The sequence below is a fragment of the Gadus chalcogrammus genome, chromosome 3, assembly GCF_026213295.1.
Source record: "Gadus chalcogrammus isolate NIFS_2021 chromosome 3, NIFS_Gcha_1.0, whole genome shotgun sequence".
Classification (NCBI taxonomy): Eukaryota; Metazoa; Chordata; class Actinopteri; order Gadiformes; family Gadidae; genus Gadus; species Gadus chalcogrammus.
Genome location: NC_079414.1, coordinates 8,694,827 through 8,711,636, shown reverse-complemented (window position 1 = coordinate 8,711,636; position 16,810 = coordinate 8,694,827). Strand labels below are relative to the sequence as shown.

General features: G+C 46.3%; 2 protein-coding genes across 3 annotated transcripts in view; one reads left to right on the top strand and one right to left on the bottom strand.

The window, feature by feature from the left end:
* The first annotated feature begins 209 nt into the window (after positions 1 to 209).
* Positions 210 to 14,036, top strand: ptpn9b (protein tyrosine phosphatase non-receptor type 9b). The gene is made up of 13 exons (XM_056585791.1): positions 210 to 291; positions 1,852 to 1,995; positions 5,142 to 5,231; positions 5,389 to 5,513; positions 6,018 to 6,123; positions 6,258 to 6,368; positions 6,514 to 7,343; positions 7,442 to 7,538; positions 8,251 to 8,320; positions 8,478 to 8,556; positions 8,638 to 8,788; positions 9,876 to 10,083; positions 10,734 to 14,036. Exons 1-13 carry the CDS (start codon positions 259 to 261, stop codon positions 10,955 to 10,957), a joined length of 2,268 nt encoding a protein of 755 aa, XP_056441766.1. The 5' UTR covers positions 210 to 258; the 3' UTR covers positions 10,958 to 14,036.
* A 364-nt stretch (positions 14,037 to 14,400) lies between these two features.
* LOC130379145 (thrombospondin type-1 domain-containing protein 4-like) overlaps positions 14,401 to 16,810 on the bottom strand; it is an 11,906-nt gene continuing 9,496 nt past the window's right edge. Inside the window, exons 12-13 of one of the 2 annotated variants that reach the window (XM_056585793.1) lie at positions 14,973 to 15,123; positions 14,401 to 14,819 (exon numbers count right to left, since the gene is read on the bottom strand). In XM_056585793.1, coding sequence (XP_056441768.1) covers positions 14,765 to 14,819; positions 14,973 to 15,123 — 206 coding nt within the window. In that variant the 3' untranslated portion in view covers positions 14,401 to 14,764. The remainder of the gene's footprint in view (positions 14,820 to 14,972; positions 15,124 to 16,810) is intronic. The other variant, XM_056585794.1, reaches the window with a different exon arrangement.

Sequence of the window (16,810 nt, the reverse complement as noted above, 5' to 3'; positions counted from 1 at the left end):
ACTGGTATTACAATATGTAAAATATATAGTTTATTGGACATTTTTAAAACAAAAACATGAGCCATCCGTCATGAAAACTATTTAAAAACCCACACTAGAAATAATAAATATATTTAATGGACAAAATTGAGGGCGAGGCCTGTGCTGGGGTGTAAACGTGGGGCGTGGCAGAGCGGGTAATGGGCGTGGTCGACTGGACAGTGGGCGTGACCGAGTGGATAGTGGGCGCGCCCGCTGCGACGTTGCGGAGGCTTCAAGATGGCGGAAGCCCTGACAACTCAGGAGGAACTGGTGAGAGTAGTTTGATACATTTTATTATTTAAATGGTCGTGTCCATTGCTTGTGCGTTATATTTCCAAGACTGAATATATGGGCTGATTTAATATGTCTATATTGGACCAATAGTACTTCTGAGGGGGCTATTATAAAGCATGACTCCCATCGCACCCTTCCATGTCGACCGATCCCCGTGATGGACTGACAGCAGATAGCTTATATGTTGGGTTAGGTTAAAACGTAATGTCGATCGCTGATGAGTCCCTGTAGGACCTCGGAGCCCAGTTGTGATGAGACGAACGCCTGTCTTCTTACTAGCGCTCATTGTGATTGTATTTAGTCAATTAGCGTTACCAGGTTGAGTCGTGGTAGCCGCGTTAGTTAACGCTAGCCTGAATTAGCTTGCTACCACATGTTAACCCTGCACAGCACTCCTAAGCAAGTGTTGCCGTAGAGAAACTCGGCCCGACAGCTCTGTTGTTGGCGTCATCACAGTTGTATGTTTAGTCATGCGGAATGACCCGATCAATTTGGATGACTATGAAGGTTGTGTAATGATGTCCTAAATGTTGATGGGAGTGCTCGTCGTGTGACTGAGTGTTGCCCGCCAGCCAGTGATATCCGGCTATCAGATTTACTGCATACACTTCACAGAACTGGGCCCCCAGTTCTTCGCAATGTTGTTGCCTCTCTCTAGGCAAAGAGGTGACCAAATGTCTAGAGAGCCGATGACCATGTGTTTTAATGTCATCGACAGGCATGAAGTCTCGCAGCGATGTGACATTTAAATGCGGTCTGATTCCCCACATTCTTGACAGCTCACGTTATATCTTTGTACGTCCCAGATTCGCAACGAAAGGAAGTACTGATAGTTTAAAAAAATAATCAGATGTTCACTTAATCCTCCTGCTCAAACTTCCGAACCCACAGATTGATATTCTACTTCATACCATGTCCAATTTCCACATAAATCTATAATTAATGCATACCGCAGCAAAAGCTTTTGGGGCATCTATGTTCTCGATTAATTAAACCATTTACATTTTGTTATTTTCTACCACATCTATCCTTTATTTAGGCTACTAAAAATGCATTATTCTCTATTGATATGTTGTAGCGTCCCTTGCCCTTGGGTGTTAGTACAGTATCTTTTGAACCACTTATAAAACATATGGTCTTTATATGGTTTTTAAAACCCAGTTGGTAGAGAACTAAAGATTATCACAATTCTCCTTTTTTTTTTAACTGACAATTCATTCTGACAATCTCAGCCCGCGTCAATGTACTTGATTTGCAATATTGTCGCTTTAATTATCCAACACAATGGACTATATCCATTGCTGCTGTCTTGCATCATATAACCCTTGAAATCCTTTTTCCTTTTCCCAATCCTGCTAAATGTTGTGCAGTATGTTTGAAACATTGAATTGCTGTTATCTTGGCCTGGGCTCCCTTGAAAAAGAGATATTGTAATCTCAAGGGTACTCAGCTTGTTGAATAAAGTATTAATTCATAATATTAAAACCAATGTGCAGCTTGTTCTTCAGTTGTCTTTCATGCGTGTGTCTGCTCTAGGCGGTTGAGGAGTTCCTGGGTGAGGTGCGCAGCAGGGAGCAGCCTCACAGCGCTAGTCTCGTCTCCGAGCCCACGGCTGTCAAGTTCCTTATGGCCCGCAAGTTTGACGTCTCGAGAGCCATCAACCTCTTCCAGGCATACAAGGTGCGGCACTTCCTTGCGTCATCCCTCATCCTGCCTGATTGACAGCACTCGAATGTACTGCTTTTGTTTTCATCAAGTGGATGCTGGACTTTTTCAAGAAGATCCTCTTTCACACTAATCTTCATACAGCTGTGTTATGTTTTTTTCATACTAATCACTAAAACCGTGAGTGGCTCAATATGATCACCCAGTGATTCTAGGAAATCTAGCAAATAGGGATGCAGCGATCAGCTTTTTTTAGGCTGATTTCAATCACCGATTATTTTGATTATTCCTATGAATATATGATATAAGATATTTCTTATGAAAATCATTGTGTGCTGATTTTCTAGGGTTCCTAGTTAGTTAGTTAGGTATATGAGGATGCGCTGTGTTCCTTTAAGAAAAGGTGAGACGGCATGTAAACACAGCACTGAACAGTTTAGTTGACTAATTAAGTGTGGAGGTCGCACGGTTTTCTATTTAGAAAACTAATAAATTAAACATAACTTGAATGAGTCTGGCCAACACAATATCAATCGCACGCTAGGAAGAGGAGCTATAACGGATAATACTGTATACTGTGTGGATAACGCACAACCAACACCGATTTAATCCAACATATAATCCAATATCCACCTGTAATATGGTTTGCATTCATCCATATTCGCAGGCAGAAAAAAGGAGGCACAGGGCAGAAGCAGCCGTTGTTATCCTACTAAGCTTTGCATAACAAATAATAACAGGCGGCAACATTTGCGTGTAGGCGACATTGAAGATGCTTATATCTGTAGCCTACTTTTGCCTCCTGTGATGTGGCACAAGCCTATTATCCAGATGTACGGCCGCGTTTGCGCAGGCTATCATTTCTCATTTATCAAGTCTGCAGGTCTTTTGTGGTATTGATTTAGTTATTAAGTAGGACACGAAGTTTGCGATAGCCTATGTTAAATTCATTATTTATTGGGATTCATTTCGGGTTTTGCACACGTGTAAACCGTTTTGAACTGGGTTAGATGATTGAATGTATTGAGCACAAACTACATTTAATGTATTAAACAACATAAACAACCAATATGCAAAGACTCGGGGTCCAGCTACAATTTATGGTGTTGTTATGAAGTATAGGTTTCAAGGAAGCATTTGCCTGACATTGTAGGGACTATGTTGACATTAAAGTACTATGGCTGCAATCGTTTGGCTATGCGTACGTAACGCTTCGGTTGCGCCGTTTAGAGACATGATTACATTGAAGGTCACTCTTGCTCATCTTCCATAAAAGTGGCAGAGCAGCAAGTTAGTTTCACATGAAGCAGAAGAAATAAGTAGGAGCAGACATGTCGTGTGCAGTTATCGATACTTCAGTAGTTTTCACTAATATGGGGATGTGCGAATAACGTCTAATAAGTCTAGTTCTGCTACTTTTAGCGTAAACCAGAAAAGAATGGGAGCCCGAAGCCTGGGGGGATGCAGGCTTCTTATAACACCCCATAAATAATATCAACAAAAGGCTATTTTGTGGTTATTAACTTAAGAATAATTATGTTAAAGAGGACATATTATGAAAACAACACTTTTCCTGGGATTTGGGGTGTTGTTTTGGTCTCTGGTGCTCCCACACGCATACAAACTTGGAAAAAAGTCTGTACTTGATTTTTTGAGTGACATATGAATTTCTGAAAGTACCACGCCTACAGTTACCAAACGGCGGCAAGTCCGGCAGCTCAGCTCCCAGATTACAATCCCTTTCTCCTCTATGTCGAAGTTAATGGACTTCAGAGAGTCAAGGCCAAAGTTCCTTTCCCCCAATTCCTCTCAACCATGGTCAAGATATCCCCCACTACGAGTCTTTACTTGTTGTGGAAGTGCCAGAGACGTCAGACGCAGTCTTTATGATTCATAATATCATCCGAGGCGTACATAGCTTTTGGGCGTGATATAAGATATAATATTATATAATACCCATACATAATATTGTTATTATTATATTATATGATATTGATATAGAGCTCCAGGAGTCCGCAAAGCAAACGACAACAATCCCGTCTCCTCCATGCTGTGGTACAGTCTGACAGCTCATTGGTCAATGGGCAGCAGCTCATTTGCATTAAAGCTACAGACACCAGAAACAGCGCATTCTGAAGGGACTGAAACAGAGGGGAATAGCGGTTGGCGAGATTTTTTTTCCTAAAAGCTATTTCCCGCAAACAGCTACAAAAACATGTTTTCTGGAACTCGAATACTATCTTTACTTGTTGGGAAAACACCATAATATGTCTCCTTTTAAGCAGGATAACATTACTGTCTCAGTGACAGAACACAAATGCTATGTTTACTTGTTGGGAAAACACCATAATATGTCTCCTTTAAAGCAGGATGACATTACTGTCTCAGTGACGGAACCTAATGACCGCTCGTCTTGTGCACAAGTGTTTTCGAGACATTGGCCCCTGCAATCTGCAAATTTCAAGTTTATCGGCCGATAATGATCGGTTCCCGGTCAATCGATGCACCTACCGGTACTCACAATGCTAAAGTTTAGGGTGCACCGCTTCACCAATAGAGTTTTTAGCGAAGGCATCAAATTAAGATGGCACCGTCACAGGCAATCATGCAAAAAGCGCTTATATGCAAAAAAATATTTTTTTGCATATAAGCGGTTTGTTTGTTATCCATAACGCAAGTGAATTATGATAAATTCTGCCTCTGGGGATGTGGTTTTCGTATGACAACTATTTATAAAGCTTTAAATTGAAGTGCAGTGTCATCGAAGGCGTTGCATCGTTTTGCTGTAAGCTATCTTGTGATGTTAAGAATGATGAGAATATTTAGAGATGACCTTTCCAAAATCTTCACTACCAACCAAACTGTGGTGTCCTCAAACACAGAAGCGTGTTCTGTGGGAGCCGTCGTGAAACAAACATGACATAGTCGTGGCCTTCAGGCGCAACTCGTACGGCAAGTACATTTTTGCGCCTAGTCTGGGAACTCCCCGTCCACAGCACCGTTAGGCTGAATGCAGACTATAAAGGCCCTGGCCATGACCGTCCACAGGCTGAATGCAGACTATGGCAATGACCCTGCTTGAACGTCCGCTCTTCACAAACGGGTCATGGCTCTGCCCCTTCTCCTGTTTTCTGATGCTGTCCTGTTTGTTCTAATCTCAGAACACGAGAATCAAAGAGGGCATCTTCAACATCAACCCTGACGAGGAGCCCCTACGCTCTGAGCTGCTGTGTGGCAAGTTCACAGTCCTGGTGAGTCGCGTGCATGCGTGTGTGTTTGTATATACACATATCTATGGATTATAAGTAATCCACAGATCCCCAGTTCGATATAATACTGCTACTATCTTGGGGCCTTTATTGAATGTGTGAGTTGCCTGTGGTGATGCGGTCCTCTGTGTGTGCCCAGCCTGGCCGTGATGCTAAAGGTGCAGCTCTAGCCCTCTTCACGGCTCGCCTCCACCGACCAGACGTCACCACCCACAAGGCCGTGCTGCAGGCTATCATCTATCAGCTGGATAAAGCCATAGAGAGGTACTTATTGTTGGGGACACCCACCTAGACTTGATGCCTTTGGCGTGCTTTAGAAGAGAAGGGAAATCTACTTCATACTTTTTCTTTTTTGTCTCTTTACCTCATATGTATTATTATTATTGGACGTTTAAGCTGAATTCCTACTGAAATGAATTAGCATTTTCTACGTGAAATTATGTTTTACATTTGAAGTAATGCTCAGGGGATGTGGTTAAGTAATTCTATCTGATTTTAGACGAGAGAAAACGCAGGCAGCGTTGTGCCATCAAAGGCTATAAAAGCTTTTGCTCTAAGCTATCTGCAAGTGGTGTGTATATCTGCCCATCAGGGTACCCACGTCTTGATACAGTCTAAGATACGCTATGGATAGCATATTAACGATCAAACACTGTGGTTGGAGGCTGATTCGATATGATTGTATTCAGCTCAGATTCCTTAGTAAATGGACAAATTGTAAAATGTGCCCCAATGATTTGTAAACGTGTTTCCCTGCTCCCTCCCCAGCTTGCAAACGCAAAGAGACGGTCTAATATTTATCTATGACATGACCAACTCAAGCTACGGAAACTTTGACTACGAGCTCTGTGTCAAAATCCTTGACTTGCTCAAGGTAAAAAAAATCTTCTTGCCTGAATTGATTTTATTTTAACGCAAAGTATGTTATTTTTTTGCATAAAAATGCAGACTAAAGGGGTGTGTGTATGTATGTGTGTGTGTGCGCGCATGTGCATGTTTCTTCTACAGGGGGCGTTTCCTGCTCGTCTAAAATGTGTCTTCATCGTATCGTCCCCTCTCTGGTTCAGAGCACCTTTCGCAGTGCTTCGTCTTTTCGTCCGTGAGAAACTCAGAGAAAGGGTATGTATGTGTCGTGGATTTGAGACGCATCAGTCGTCTTTCTCTCCACCGCCGCGGCTTCCTGCCGGGTGTTAAAGCACGGCCCGTTCACACAGCGCTCCAGCACGGGGTTCACATGTTGCCGCTTCTGCTCCCCAATCGCCAGGTGTGCACCGTCAAAGCCCACGAGTTGGCCAACCACATCCCCGTGCCGTCCCTCCCCGAGCACCTGGGCGGGACGTCCCAGTACAGCCACGTGGCCTGGATCCAGTCCTGCGTCAACGCGCACACGAACCCCGCCCCCGGCGACCACCCCATGCAGGACGACCACGACTGCGTGGGCAGCCTGCTGCGCTCCTACAGCCTGGGGGCCAGCGACCCCAGCGCCGCCGACGGCGCGTCCCACCGGCACGCGGAGCCGGGCCCCGAGCTGGCCGTGACCAACTCGAACTGCTGCGACGACAGCAACGCCAACCCGCACAACAGCCACCGGGGCAACCACCAACACTGGAACGGCTCTGCGCTGGGCGGGCCCGGCCCCAACGCTAACACCAACGGCTGCGGACGCCAGCCCCCGCCGCCCCAGTCGGCCACGCCCCCGGCCACCCCGGGCCATCAGAACCTCAACGGGGACGCGCCCGTCTGCCGAGAGTCGGACGCCGCGGGCCAGCCCCAGAACGATAACGCAGAGGAGGACCCGGAGGCGGAGGACGAGGAGGAGGAGGAGGAAGAGGACGAAGAAGGGGTCCCGCCTCTGCCCCAGAAGGCGCTGCCCCGGCCGCCACAGCAGTCCTCCCAGTGTCCGGTGCTCTCGTCGTCCTGGGACCCCGAGGAGACGGAGCCCTACATGGAGGTGTCCGTTCACATGCCCGAGCCCGGGGGAATGAGTGTGGGGGATCTGGTGGAGCACGTAAAGAGGAGGAAGAAGAAGGGGATCTACCAGGAGTACGAGGAGATCCGCAAGGAGCCACCAGCCGGCACCTTCGACTACTCCAGGTCAGGATAACACGGAGCGTTCCACAGCGGGAGAAGACGTATGCCAGTAATTGGGAATTTTCGTTTTTTCTCATACTCTGTGTGTCTTATCTTTTCAGGAAGCTGGCCAATCAGATTAAGAATAGGTACAGCGATGTGCTCTGCCTGGACCAATCACGAGTGCGACTCAGTGAGCTGTGTGATGACGAGGATGAGGTAAAACAACAACATCCTTATCGGGCTCCCCGTTGGCACAACTTTTTCGTAGCTTTTAGAACACATATTTTAGACACAGCACTATAAGTAGTTAGGTAGCCGAGCTGCACTGTTTACCTGGGACCTTTTTAATCTGGCTTGGGACATTCATACATTTGCTTTTGTGAAGGTTTAGCTTCTATAATGCCTGCGGAATTGTGTCTTACTGGCGGCTAACGACTGCGGAATGTTTTCTGTAGCGGAGCAGCAAAGTCCTGATCTTACTCACATTCCAAGCCTGGCACTGTTTTAACGTTTCAGTACACAAGCTTAACAAGTGGGAGCTGGTCTACAACGGATCACAATGTCCATGGTCTCCCATGATATTAAATATCCATCTGGGCTGTGTGCATACTGGTTTACATTTATTTTTTTTAAAGACATTCATGCATGATTTTAGTAAATGTGTTTGAACAAAAAAAAAATTGTGCCAAAATCTTCGTTATGATGACTTACAAATGAGTCATGAATCCATAACCAGCCTTTATTACCATAGTTTATTGTTAAACATTTGTCGTACATAAGTAACTAGCACTTGGTGTAATTAGTTACTCTATTCATGTGAGAAAGCCACAACCTGAACCACGCGTGATGGTAATTAATGTCCAGCTCCAAAAGGGGGCACCAGGATCACATGTTCCCTGAACTAACTCAAGTGTTGTGCCTCCTGCAGACGACAGACTACATCAACGCTAGCTTCATGGACGGGTACAAGAGAAGCAATGCCTACATTGCCACTCAGGGTGAGTAGGTACTCGTGTTTTCCCAATATTCCCCTGAGTAAACAAGCAAATATGGTACATTGGTCTGTTTGAACAGCGCTCTTGAAATGAACGCAGGGAGAATAAACCACTTGAATCAAGCAACTCAAAAAACTAAATGTTGTCTCTTGCGATGCAGGTCCCTTGCCCAAGACTTTCGAGGACTTCTGGCGACTGGTCTGGGAGCAAATGGTACTGCTCATAGTCATGACCACCAGGTGAGACTCTTGACATCCACGTGTTTTGTGTGAGGGCGGGGAAGAAGGAGATCCGAGTCTGACTCCCTCCTCCTGTCCCAGGGTGGTGGAGCGAGGGCGGGTCAAGTGCGGACAGTACTGGCCCCTGGAGGAGAACCAGACGGAGCAACACGGGTACTTCCTGGTCAGGAACCTGCACATCCAGGCTTTCCAGGACTTCAAACTCTCCCACCTGGAGCTGTACAACACGCAGGTGAGTAGGGCTGGGCGAATAATCCGATTTTGATCGCGATTTTGGTTTTAACGTCAAACTATCACAAAATTAACATAATCAAGTTAAAAAACCAAATTGGGTTGTTTACAGAAAAGGCAGAACAGCTGGATACATATCGGTATATCATTTTAGATTGGAACAATTTATTTTTGACCATTTTGTGTATTTTTTTTCAGGCGAAATTACAAAGTTTTTGTGTTTTCAAACTCAAAAATAATCGTGATTGCAATATTGACCAAAATAATCGTGATTATGATTTTTCCCATAATCGAGCAGCCCTACAGGTGAGTCTCTGCGCTCACACCCGACCCCTGAGCGGTGGTTATTATAGTGGACTACAACGAGATTATTGAGTCCATATTCAGATGTTCATATTTAGAAACCCAGTGGAGGGGCAGGGTGCCTCCTTGTCCCTGGTACACAAAGATACGATGGCTGCTACATTCTGGGAAAGTTGATGATTTTAAATCAGGCCCGTAACGAATAAACGTCACTAAAAAGGATGGATGGATTCAGCTCTCCACCTCATGAAACGGATGAAGAAGTGCCGTCTTATCACCAGAACATCCTCTGTATTGAGAGGATTCAATTAGAATTGATGGCATCAACTTTTATTTATTTATTTTAAAGATCCAAAGTTTGGATCTGCTATCTAATGCATCCACGAGACGTTGGTTTATCGGGTTGTTTCCCTGTTCAATAACTGAAAGTGGGCTACAACAATGTTGACCAGTGGCCGACGCTAATAACTCATGGGGGGGGACAAGGGTCAACTTATACTTGAGACTGTTTGTTATACATGATAAGACTATATTATATAATCATATTCCTATATTATTTGATACTCAAAATAAGTGTATCGCTGCCCCCCAATTACCTTTTGACATGGCTTGTTACGTCTCATCAACCTCACACCCGTTGGTAAAATAGGGGCCCTTTAATAATAGTAGTAATGTAGATATTAACATAGGGTCTAATCGTGCCTCGATCAGGCTACTTGACACCAGGACCCAATGTCTCGGGTGTTGGGTAGTAAACCGGCTCATTGTGCCCTCTTGTTTGTTAGACCGGTGAGAAGCGGGAGATCTCTCACTACCTCTACGTCAGCTGGCCTGACTTCGGAGTGCCCAAGTGTGCGTCGGCCATGTTGGATTTCCGTGAGCATGTGCAGCAGAGGCAGGAGGCGGCCGTCCAGAGCCTGGGCCCCAGCTGGACAGGACCCCCCGGGGGGCCGCCCGTGGTGGTCCACTGCAGCGCTGGTATTGGCCGCACAGGTACCCATGACCACGGGGTCACCTCTAGTTCAGCGGTATCTAGTATGCTGAGTGCATTGTTACGCGTTTTAGTACGACATATAATGTGTTCATTCTCATTCGGGGATTCATCAGTTGAGATTAAAAATGAGCTCATACCTTGACTTTGTTTGATACATACTGGGCGTCAAGTAGCTCAGGAGGGGCGGGTTGGCTGGTAACCGGCAGGTTGCTAGTTCGATCCCCGGCTCCTCCTAGCTGAGTGTCGAGGTGTCCCTGAGCAAGACCCCTAACCCTGACCGCTCCAGACGAGCCGGCTGTTGCCTTGCTTGGCTGACAACAGCACAGTGCACACTTCACCAAGTATTTCTGTATCTTCTTTGTAAATCTTTTTTAGGCTTTATCAAAATCTTCTCTGGAAGGAAAACTGCCCTGTAAATTCATGATTATGGGCACATTCACATTATTCACATTCGCCGGTGTGTGAATGTGTGCATGAATGGGCGAATGTTAGGCAATTGGGTAGGGACTGGTTACAAAAAAGTGGTCTAAAAATGCAGTCTGTTTACCATTTGACTGTAGATAAGTGTGCCTGTGTATCTGTGAGTATGTTTTCCAGTGGGTCTGTCAGAGCGGTGCTCCTGTTGACTCTCTGCTCCCGGGGGCCTCAGGTACGTTCTGCACCCTGGACATCTGCCTGGCGCGCCTGGAAGACATCGGCTCGGTGGACGTGCGGCAGACGGTGCGGCGCATGCGCACGCAGCGGGCCTTCAGCATCCAGACCTGGGACCAGTACTACTTCTGCTACACGGCCGTCATCGAGTACGCCCAGCGCCACGGCAGGCTGAGCCCCGTGCAGTGGTCCGACTCGGAGCTGGAGACGGACAGCGAGTGACGGTCGCACGGAGGGGGGCGGGCCCGAGGGCGGAGGAGGCCGGCGACACCACAGGAGGGGTCCGAGAACACAGACGGCAGCTGGGGGAGAAGAAGAGTCCGGAGGTCCGGCGGCCACCCCTGAGGACAGAACTCTGTTGTATACCTTAGCAAAATACGATCATCTGAAGAGAGAGCTGTTGTGCAGAGGTGCCACGTTCTGCAGGCCCTGGAAGGGCTTGTCCATGCCGAGGGTTCGAATGGCATGACCACGAATAAGCAACGTATCCTGCCTATTTCCAAACCCCTGCACCGCCACCACCACCAACACCACCACCACCTGCCCTCTTTCTTATGTTTTATTTGGTAAGCTCTAAATGGGATCTGGCCTGCCCTAAAACCTTGCTTGTTGACAAGTGTCATAAGAGTTGTAGCATTTTTTTTATACTGACTTGCACAGGGGGGGTGCAAACTTGAACTCCGCCCCTCCGAGAACAGCCCTCATTCTTTTGTTTTGTATTCCCTCCCTCTGAAAGTGCTCTGTGATTATTTTTTTTTGCCTGAGGAGTACACGCCCCATGTGACAGGGTGGGAGGAGCCTAGCGGCTTGGTGGTGAAGGAAGTGGTACTACTCGAGAGGAGTGTCCTCATGTGGGGTCCGTGTTGTCCGCCAGCCTCGCGGACCCCGCATTTTCTGTTATATTCTGCCATGATTTCCTCCGTTCGTACTGCACCTTCTCTGCGTGAACGATTTTTTGTTGGTATGGCGTGTTTGGGTGACAGTAGCTCAGGAGGTAGAGTGGGTTGACTGGTAACCGGTAGGTTGCTGGTTCAATGCCAGGCATTGAACCAGCAACCTTCGAGGTGTCCCTGAGCAAGACGCCTAACCCTGACTGATCCTGAAGAGCTGGCTGTCGCCATGCGTGGTTGATTCGCCGTCGGTCTGTGAATGTGTGAATGAATGGTCGTTTTGGATAAAAGCGTCAGCGAAATCCCTAAAATGTAAATGTATGTTAACTAACTTTTTCAAAAGCCAAAGTCCTCACCCTGAATGCTTGGATGTATTCCTTACTAAGATTATAAACTGAAATCTGTGTATATTCTTGTAACATACATTTATATATTATTGTGCATAATGACAACCTTTCAACTAAGAAAAAAAAAATGCCTTGTTTTAATATAATTGACTGAAGAAGCTGTCTCGAGAGAAGACCGCTATGTCGGAGGCCGGACAAAAAGGAAAAGTTTGTAACGCTTACTTCGATTTCCTCACATTGTTCAATAAGTGTGATTGGTCAGGTCTAACATCGTCTTAGCTGTGGCAACATTCTTATTGGGCGATTTCCAAAATTGGCCTTAACCTCTCTTGACTCACTGCCTCGTTGCTCTTAGATCTTAACCTCTACAAAAACCGTGTTTTTCGTCCTTTATTCCTCCCTTTCCTTCCGTTGACTCCCTTGACACCACAACTGTTGAATCGTTTGATTATCGAGGCCGGCGCTGCCTCAGATGTTTGTGCCTTCGAGTTTTCCATAATGTCCATACACCGCGGCCCAGATCATACGGTTCGACCTAAACTAGCGCACTCGTACCCACCCCCGGGCCGTGTCCCCCCCCACAGGGCCCCCGGTCGGTCCACAGGCCCCTAGTGCACTGCCTCAGGGAGGAGGCTGGGCGCGCTCTGCAGGGTGTAGGAGGATCAGGACGGGGCTTTCTGTCAGTCGACCTCAGGGCGTAAGGCTACTAGTGTTTTTGCCTAGTGTCAAACATATTGTTTTCTGTGTTCGCCTCTGGTGATATATCATATTAGAAAACCTATCAGTTTTTATTTTATACAATATACTGTATTGTGTAACCTATTATATTTATGTATTTGTACAACGTCAACAGTATTGAAATCCTGAATGTTGGTACGAAAAAGAGTAAACTGTTCTTTCATTTGATAAGCTACACAAATCAGATGGGGGCGGGGGGGGGGGGGGCAAAGAAAATTATATTTTTTTGTCGTTTACAAGTATGGTGAATAATGTTACTGGCCCTTGTATTTTCACAACTGATTTGTATACCATAACGATTGTTGGAATCCAGGACAATGGGGAGAAAGGTAATGAGTGTTTCCTGAGGGAGTGCATAACACCAAACGCCCCACACACAACCAGAACGCAACTCCTCTCGCCACCCGCAGACAGATGCCAAGGACTAAGTGGATACAGCCATCTAACGGAGAGGAAAACTGGACTCGGCGCTGCCATCTTGGTTCACTAAACCCAGTTCTGTTCTTGAGAATTAACAAAAACACACACAGGGTTAGGGCTGCAACAAAACAAAGAAAAAGAAACAAGAGCCTTGAATGTGTTTCAGAGTCAATCAGGACATGCAGACGATGGTAACGTGGACCACCTCGGCACACAAACACACACGCAATGCCAAAGGCCAAGCCTCACCCTGAGCACTCTTTCTCAGCCCCTTCACATGCTTCCTGGACGGCTTACAAGCACGGTCCTACGAGATGGAATGGGGAGCGTGGTGCCCCAGAAGAATGCGTGGTCAGCACGGACTGGCGGGTTGTTAGTCTGTCTCCCCGTTACCTTTTGGAGATGTTTTACAAAACAAACAAAAACATGCTCCATGCGTTTGCTGATGGGTGTTCTGTTTTAATGAGTCTGTGTTTTTTCAGTTCTTGTGATTGAATAATGGCCTTTTACATGCTGTTGACTTGGCTGTCCCATTAAAGCAATGGTATTACCATCTTGAATGAATATGGGCTGTGTCGGTCTCTGCTTTAGTTACCGTCCCGGGTCAGTTTACCATGCTAACGGTGTGTTGGCAAAGGAAAAACCAAAGCATACCTTGGGGAACTACCGCACATTTTAAGGGTCTGGTGGTGGTACTTGGTGACCGGATTTTGACGGTACACTGGGTTTTAAGAAACTACTTGAATGTAGTTTCCACATGAATGGAATGATTTATTCAAGTTTTGAAGGCAAACCAAAGCTTTACACAGCAGGATAGGAGTAACAACATGTGCTGCCAATCTAAACAAATATATCACGTCAGCCGCATCCAACAGTGTTTTCTGGGGAGTGAAATGTGTTGATAACTAACTGAACTTTCTCTTTCTCTCACTGGCAAGTGGTTCTTGGGGGCTGGATGAGGATTGGTTGTAAATGATTGCAACAGATTTTCCTCATGCAGGTTCAAAACAACCCAGAAAGTTTCCACTTTAGGCAACATTTGTTCCAAGTGGAACTACTTTGCTTTCTTGAAATCATTTAAGAATTTTGGCTTGTACATCATAATACCAGCTCATGCAATGTTCCAAAGTAAAACAAAAAGCTATTATCCATCAGGCAGAAGGTAACCTTAGATTGCATAGGCGATGTAGGTATGCTGGCAGACTCAGTGTGTGTGTGTGTTTGGCTATATGAAATCGGGCCTTCAAGTCCTTTGGCCTGTGGTAGACTACAGGCAGAAAGCAAACAACTTTTATTGTATTATTTTTTTATTGTTATTGTTGGTAACGTTTTAGGAATCAATATACAAATTTACACTTGATGGGGAAAAAAGTACATTAGGCTACTAAATATTGATTGATTTATAGATTGAATATTAACATTTTCACGTGAGTACTAAGAATAACCCCACTAGACAATACACCGTTTCTAACAACCACCACTCGATTCCTTGTCGTTGAATCAGGAGGCCTGTACTGAGATATTGTTACAGTAAACCAATGGAAACATAATGTTGCAGAACACATGGTAGCCATCGCTGAAACTGCTGACTAGTCATTCCATTTGTTCCCCTTTCTGCCACTTGTTTTCCTCTTTCATCCCTCTTTGTGTGTGAGCTCTATCCTCCCTGAGTCGAGTCTCCCGGTGTCCCTGGACCAGGAAGGAAGAAACCAAACACTGAACCAAGTTGTCCGACACGATGGACTTATAGCTGTACCACACTACCCCCCTCCCCCCCCCCCCCTCCCCCTTCCTCACCCACGGCGAGGACGGAGGGGGGTGGGGGGTGGGTTGTAGGATCACCTGCGAAGGTGCTTTCTGGTGAAGCTGTGTGCGTAGGGCTTGGGTGCGTTGGAGCAGGAGGCGCAGCAGGCCCCTCTGTAGTAGGGGTAAACGCACAGCCGGGCCTGCACCACCACCGCACAGTTATGGTACTGGTCCCGGCAGGAGGAGTCTGAGGGGGGGGGGGGGGGGCAGCAGAGGGTCAGGTCCACAGGTGGAGGTGGTATTGCTTATACACGGCCGTTGTGTCAAAATGAAGGAAGAACCAACTACCAATAATATGACCCTTGGAAACCTGTGATGGTTTGACAGTCTTTGTTGGTCTTACAAATGAATCCACTGTGAGCATTTTAAATTTCCCACCTTCCACCCCAAACATAAAGATGTGGTACAAGAACGGGCAAGGCCATAGCTACAAACTGACTGTAATATGCATTGATACACCTGCAATCATTGGACTTTTCGTTTTTCTAGTGAGGCCTTGCAAACCCCTCGACACCCCAAATTCAACCAGCCCTGGTACACGACTGTGTTTTTCGTAGGCGCAATCCGGGAATAGTCCTGCCTCAAGCGCTAGGATTGGACAGGCAGCTTAAAACTCGAACGTTGACTCCTAACCCTAACCCTATTAGAGAAATGTGTTTGACTAACGTTAGTTTAATATACATTCAATTTTAAGTTACCTCCCTACGGTGACGTGACCGATTTTTGTCTTTTTGGATTGGTTCAGGGTTCTAAACCAAGGGCTATCCCCTCATTAATATTCATGATTATCCCAGATTCCGCCCAAGAAAAACACATCCGCCCCCCGGTAGTGAATTTATGAATCCTACTATGGCCATGCCAAGACCCGCCCTACTCTGTCTGTGATTGGCCGGGTTGCATGCAACTCAACTGGACGCTTTAGAACTCTACGGTACCCTCGCTGTGAGCATTCGAGAGCGTCACAAAAGAGCTCTAACCCTAACCCACAACCCCTAACCCCTAACCCTAACCCTAACCCCTAACCCTAGCAGCTAATATCAAGCCAGTAAAACCGCGGTAGTTGAATCCATGGACAGTAGAATCAAAGACAGGGGGGACGTGTGTGACGGACAGTGATGCCAGTAACGCATTACTTAGTAACGTGTTACTGGCCTCGGGCTCGGACCACTTTTTTCAGTAACGAGTAATCTAACGAGTCACTGTAATCAGATTAAAGTAACTCATCAAAGTCACTGTGCGCTACTATTTTTTAACGGATCACCGATTGGCGTTGAGAGCGATGGAGTGGTGTGTGTGTGTGTGTGTGTGTCTATGTTTCTGCCTGTCTGTCTGCCTGTTTGTGTGAGAGTGAGTGTAAAGCGCAAGTCTCCAAAGACTTCAATCTATCAGAGGCGAGTGTTTACGTCACGCACGTGGAGATTCGTCCGGTGATCCCCCCGTAAAGCGCGCAGTGATATTTTGTCTACGTATTAAAAGTTTGCGGAACCGGTTGAAAGCCGTGTGTTAGTGTGTGCACCCAGGGCCGTAGCACCAAATTCTGGGCCCTGTATACAAGAGGTACTGATGCCCCCCCCCCCCGAGTTCCCCCTACCAGCCCCCTGCGCAGAAGTGTTGGGGGGTGGGGGGGAGTTGAAGAGCAATTGATGCTGAGGGGGGGGGGGGAATTGTTGTTTGCCAAGTTAGTATTGGCAAAACCGGTTGTAATTTTTTATTTTTAGGCGACATAGGGGTGTTGTCGCAGCTAAATGTAACTTATAAAGTAACTTGTAATCTAACTTAGTTACTTTTAAAATCAAGTAATCAGTCAAGTAACTAAGTTACTATTTTAAGGAGTAACTAATAATCAGTAATCTGTGGCAACACTGGTGACAGAC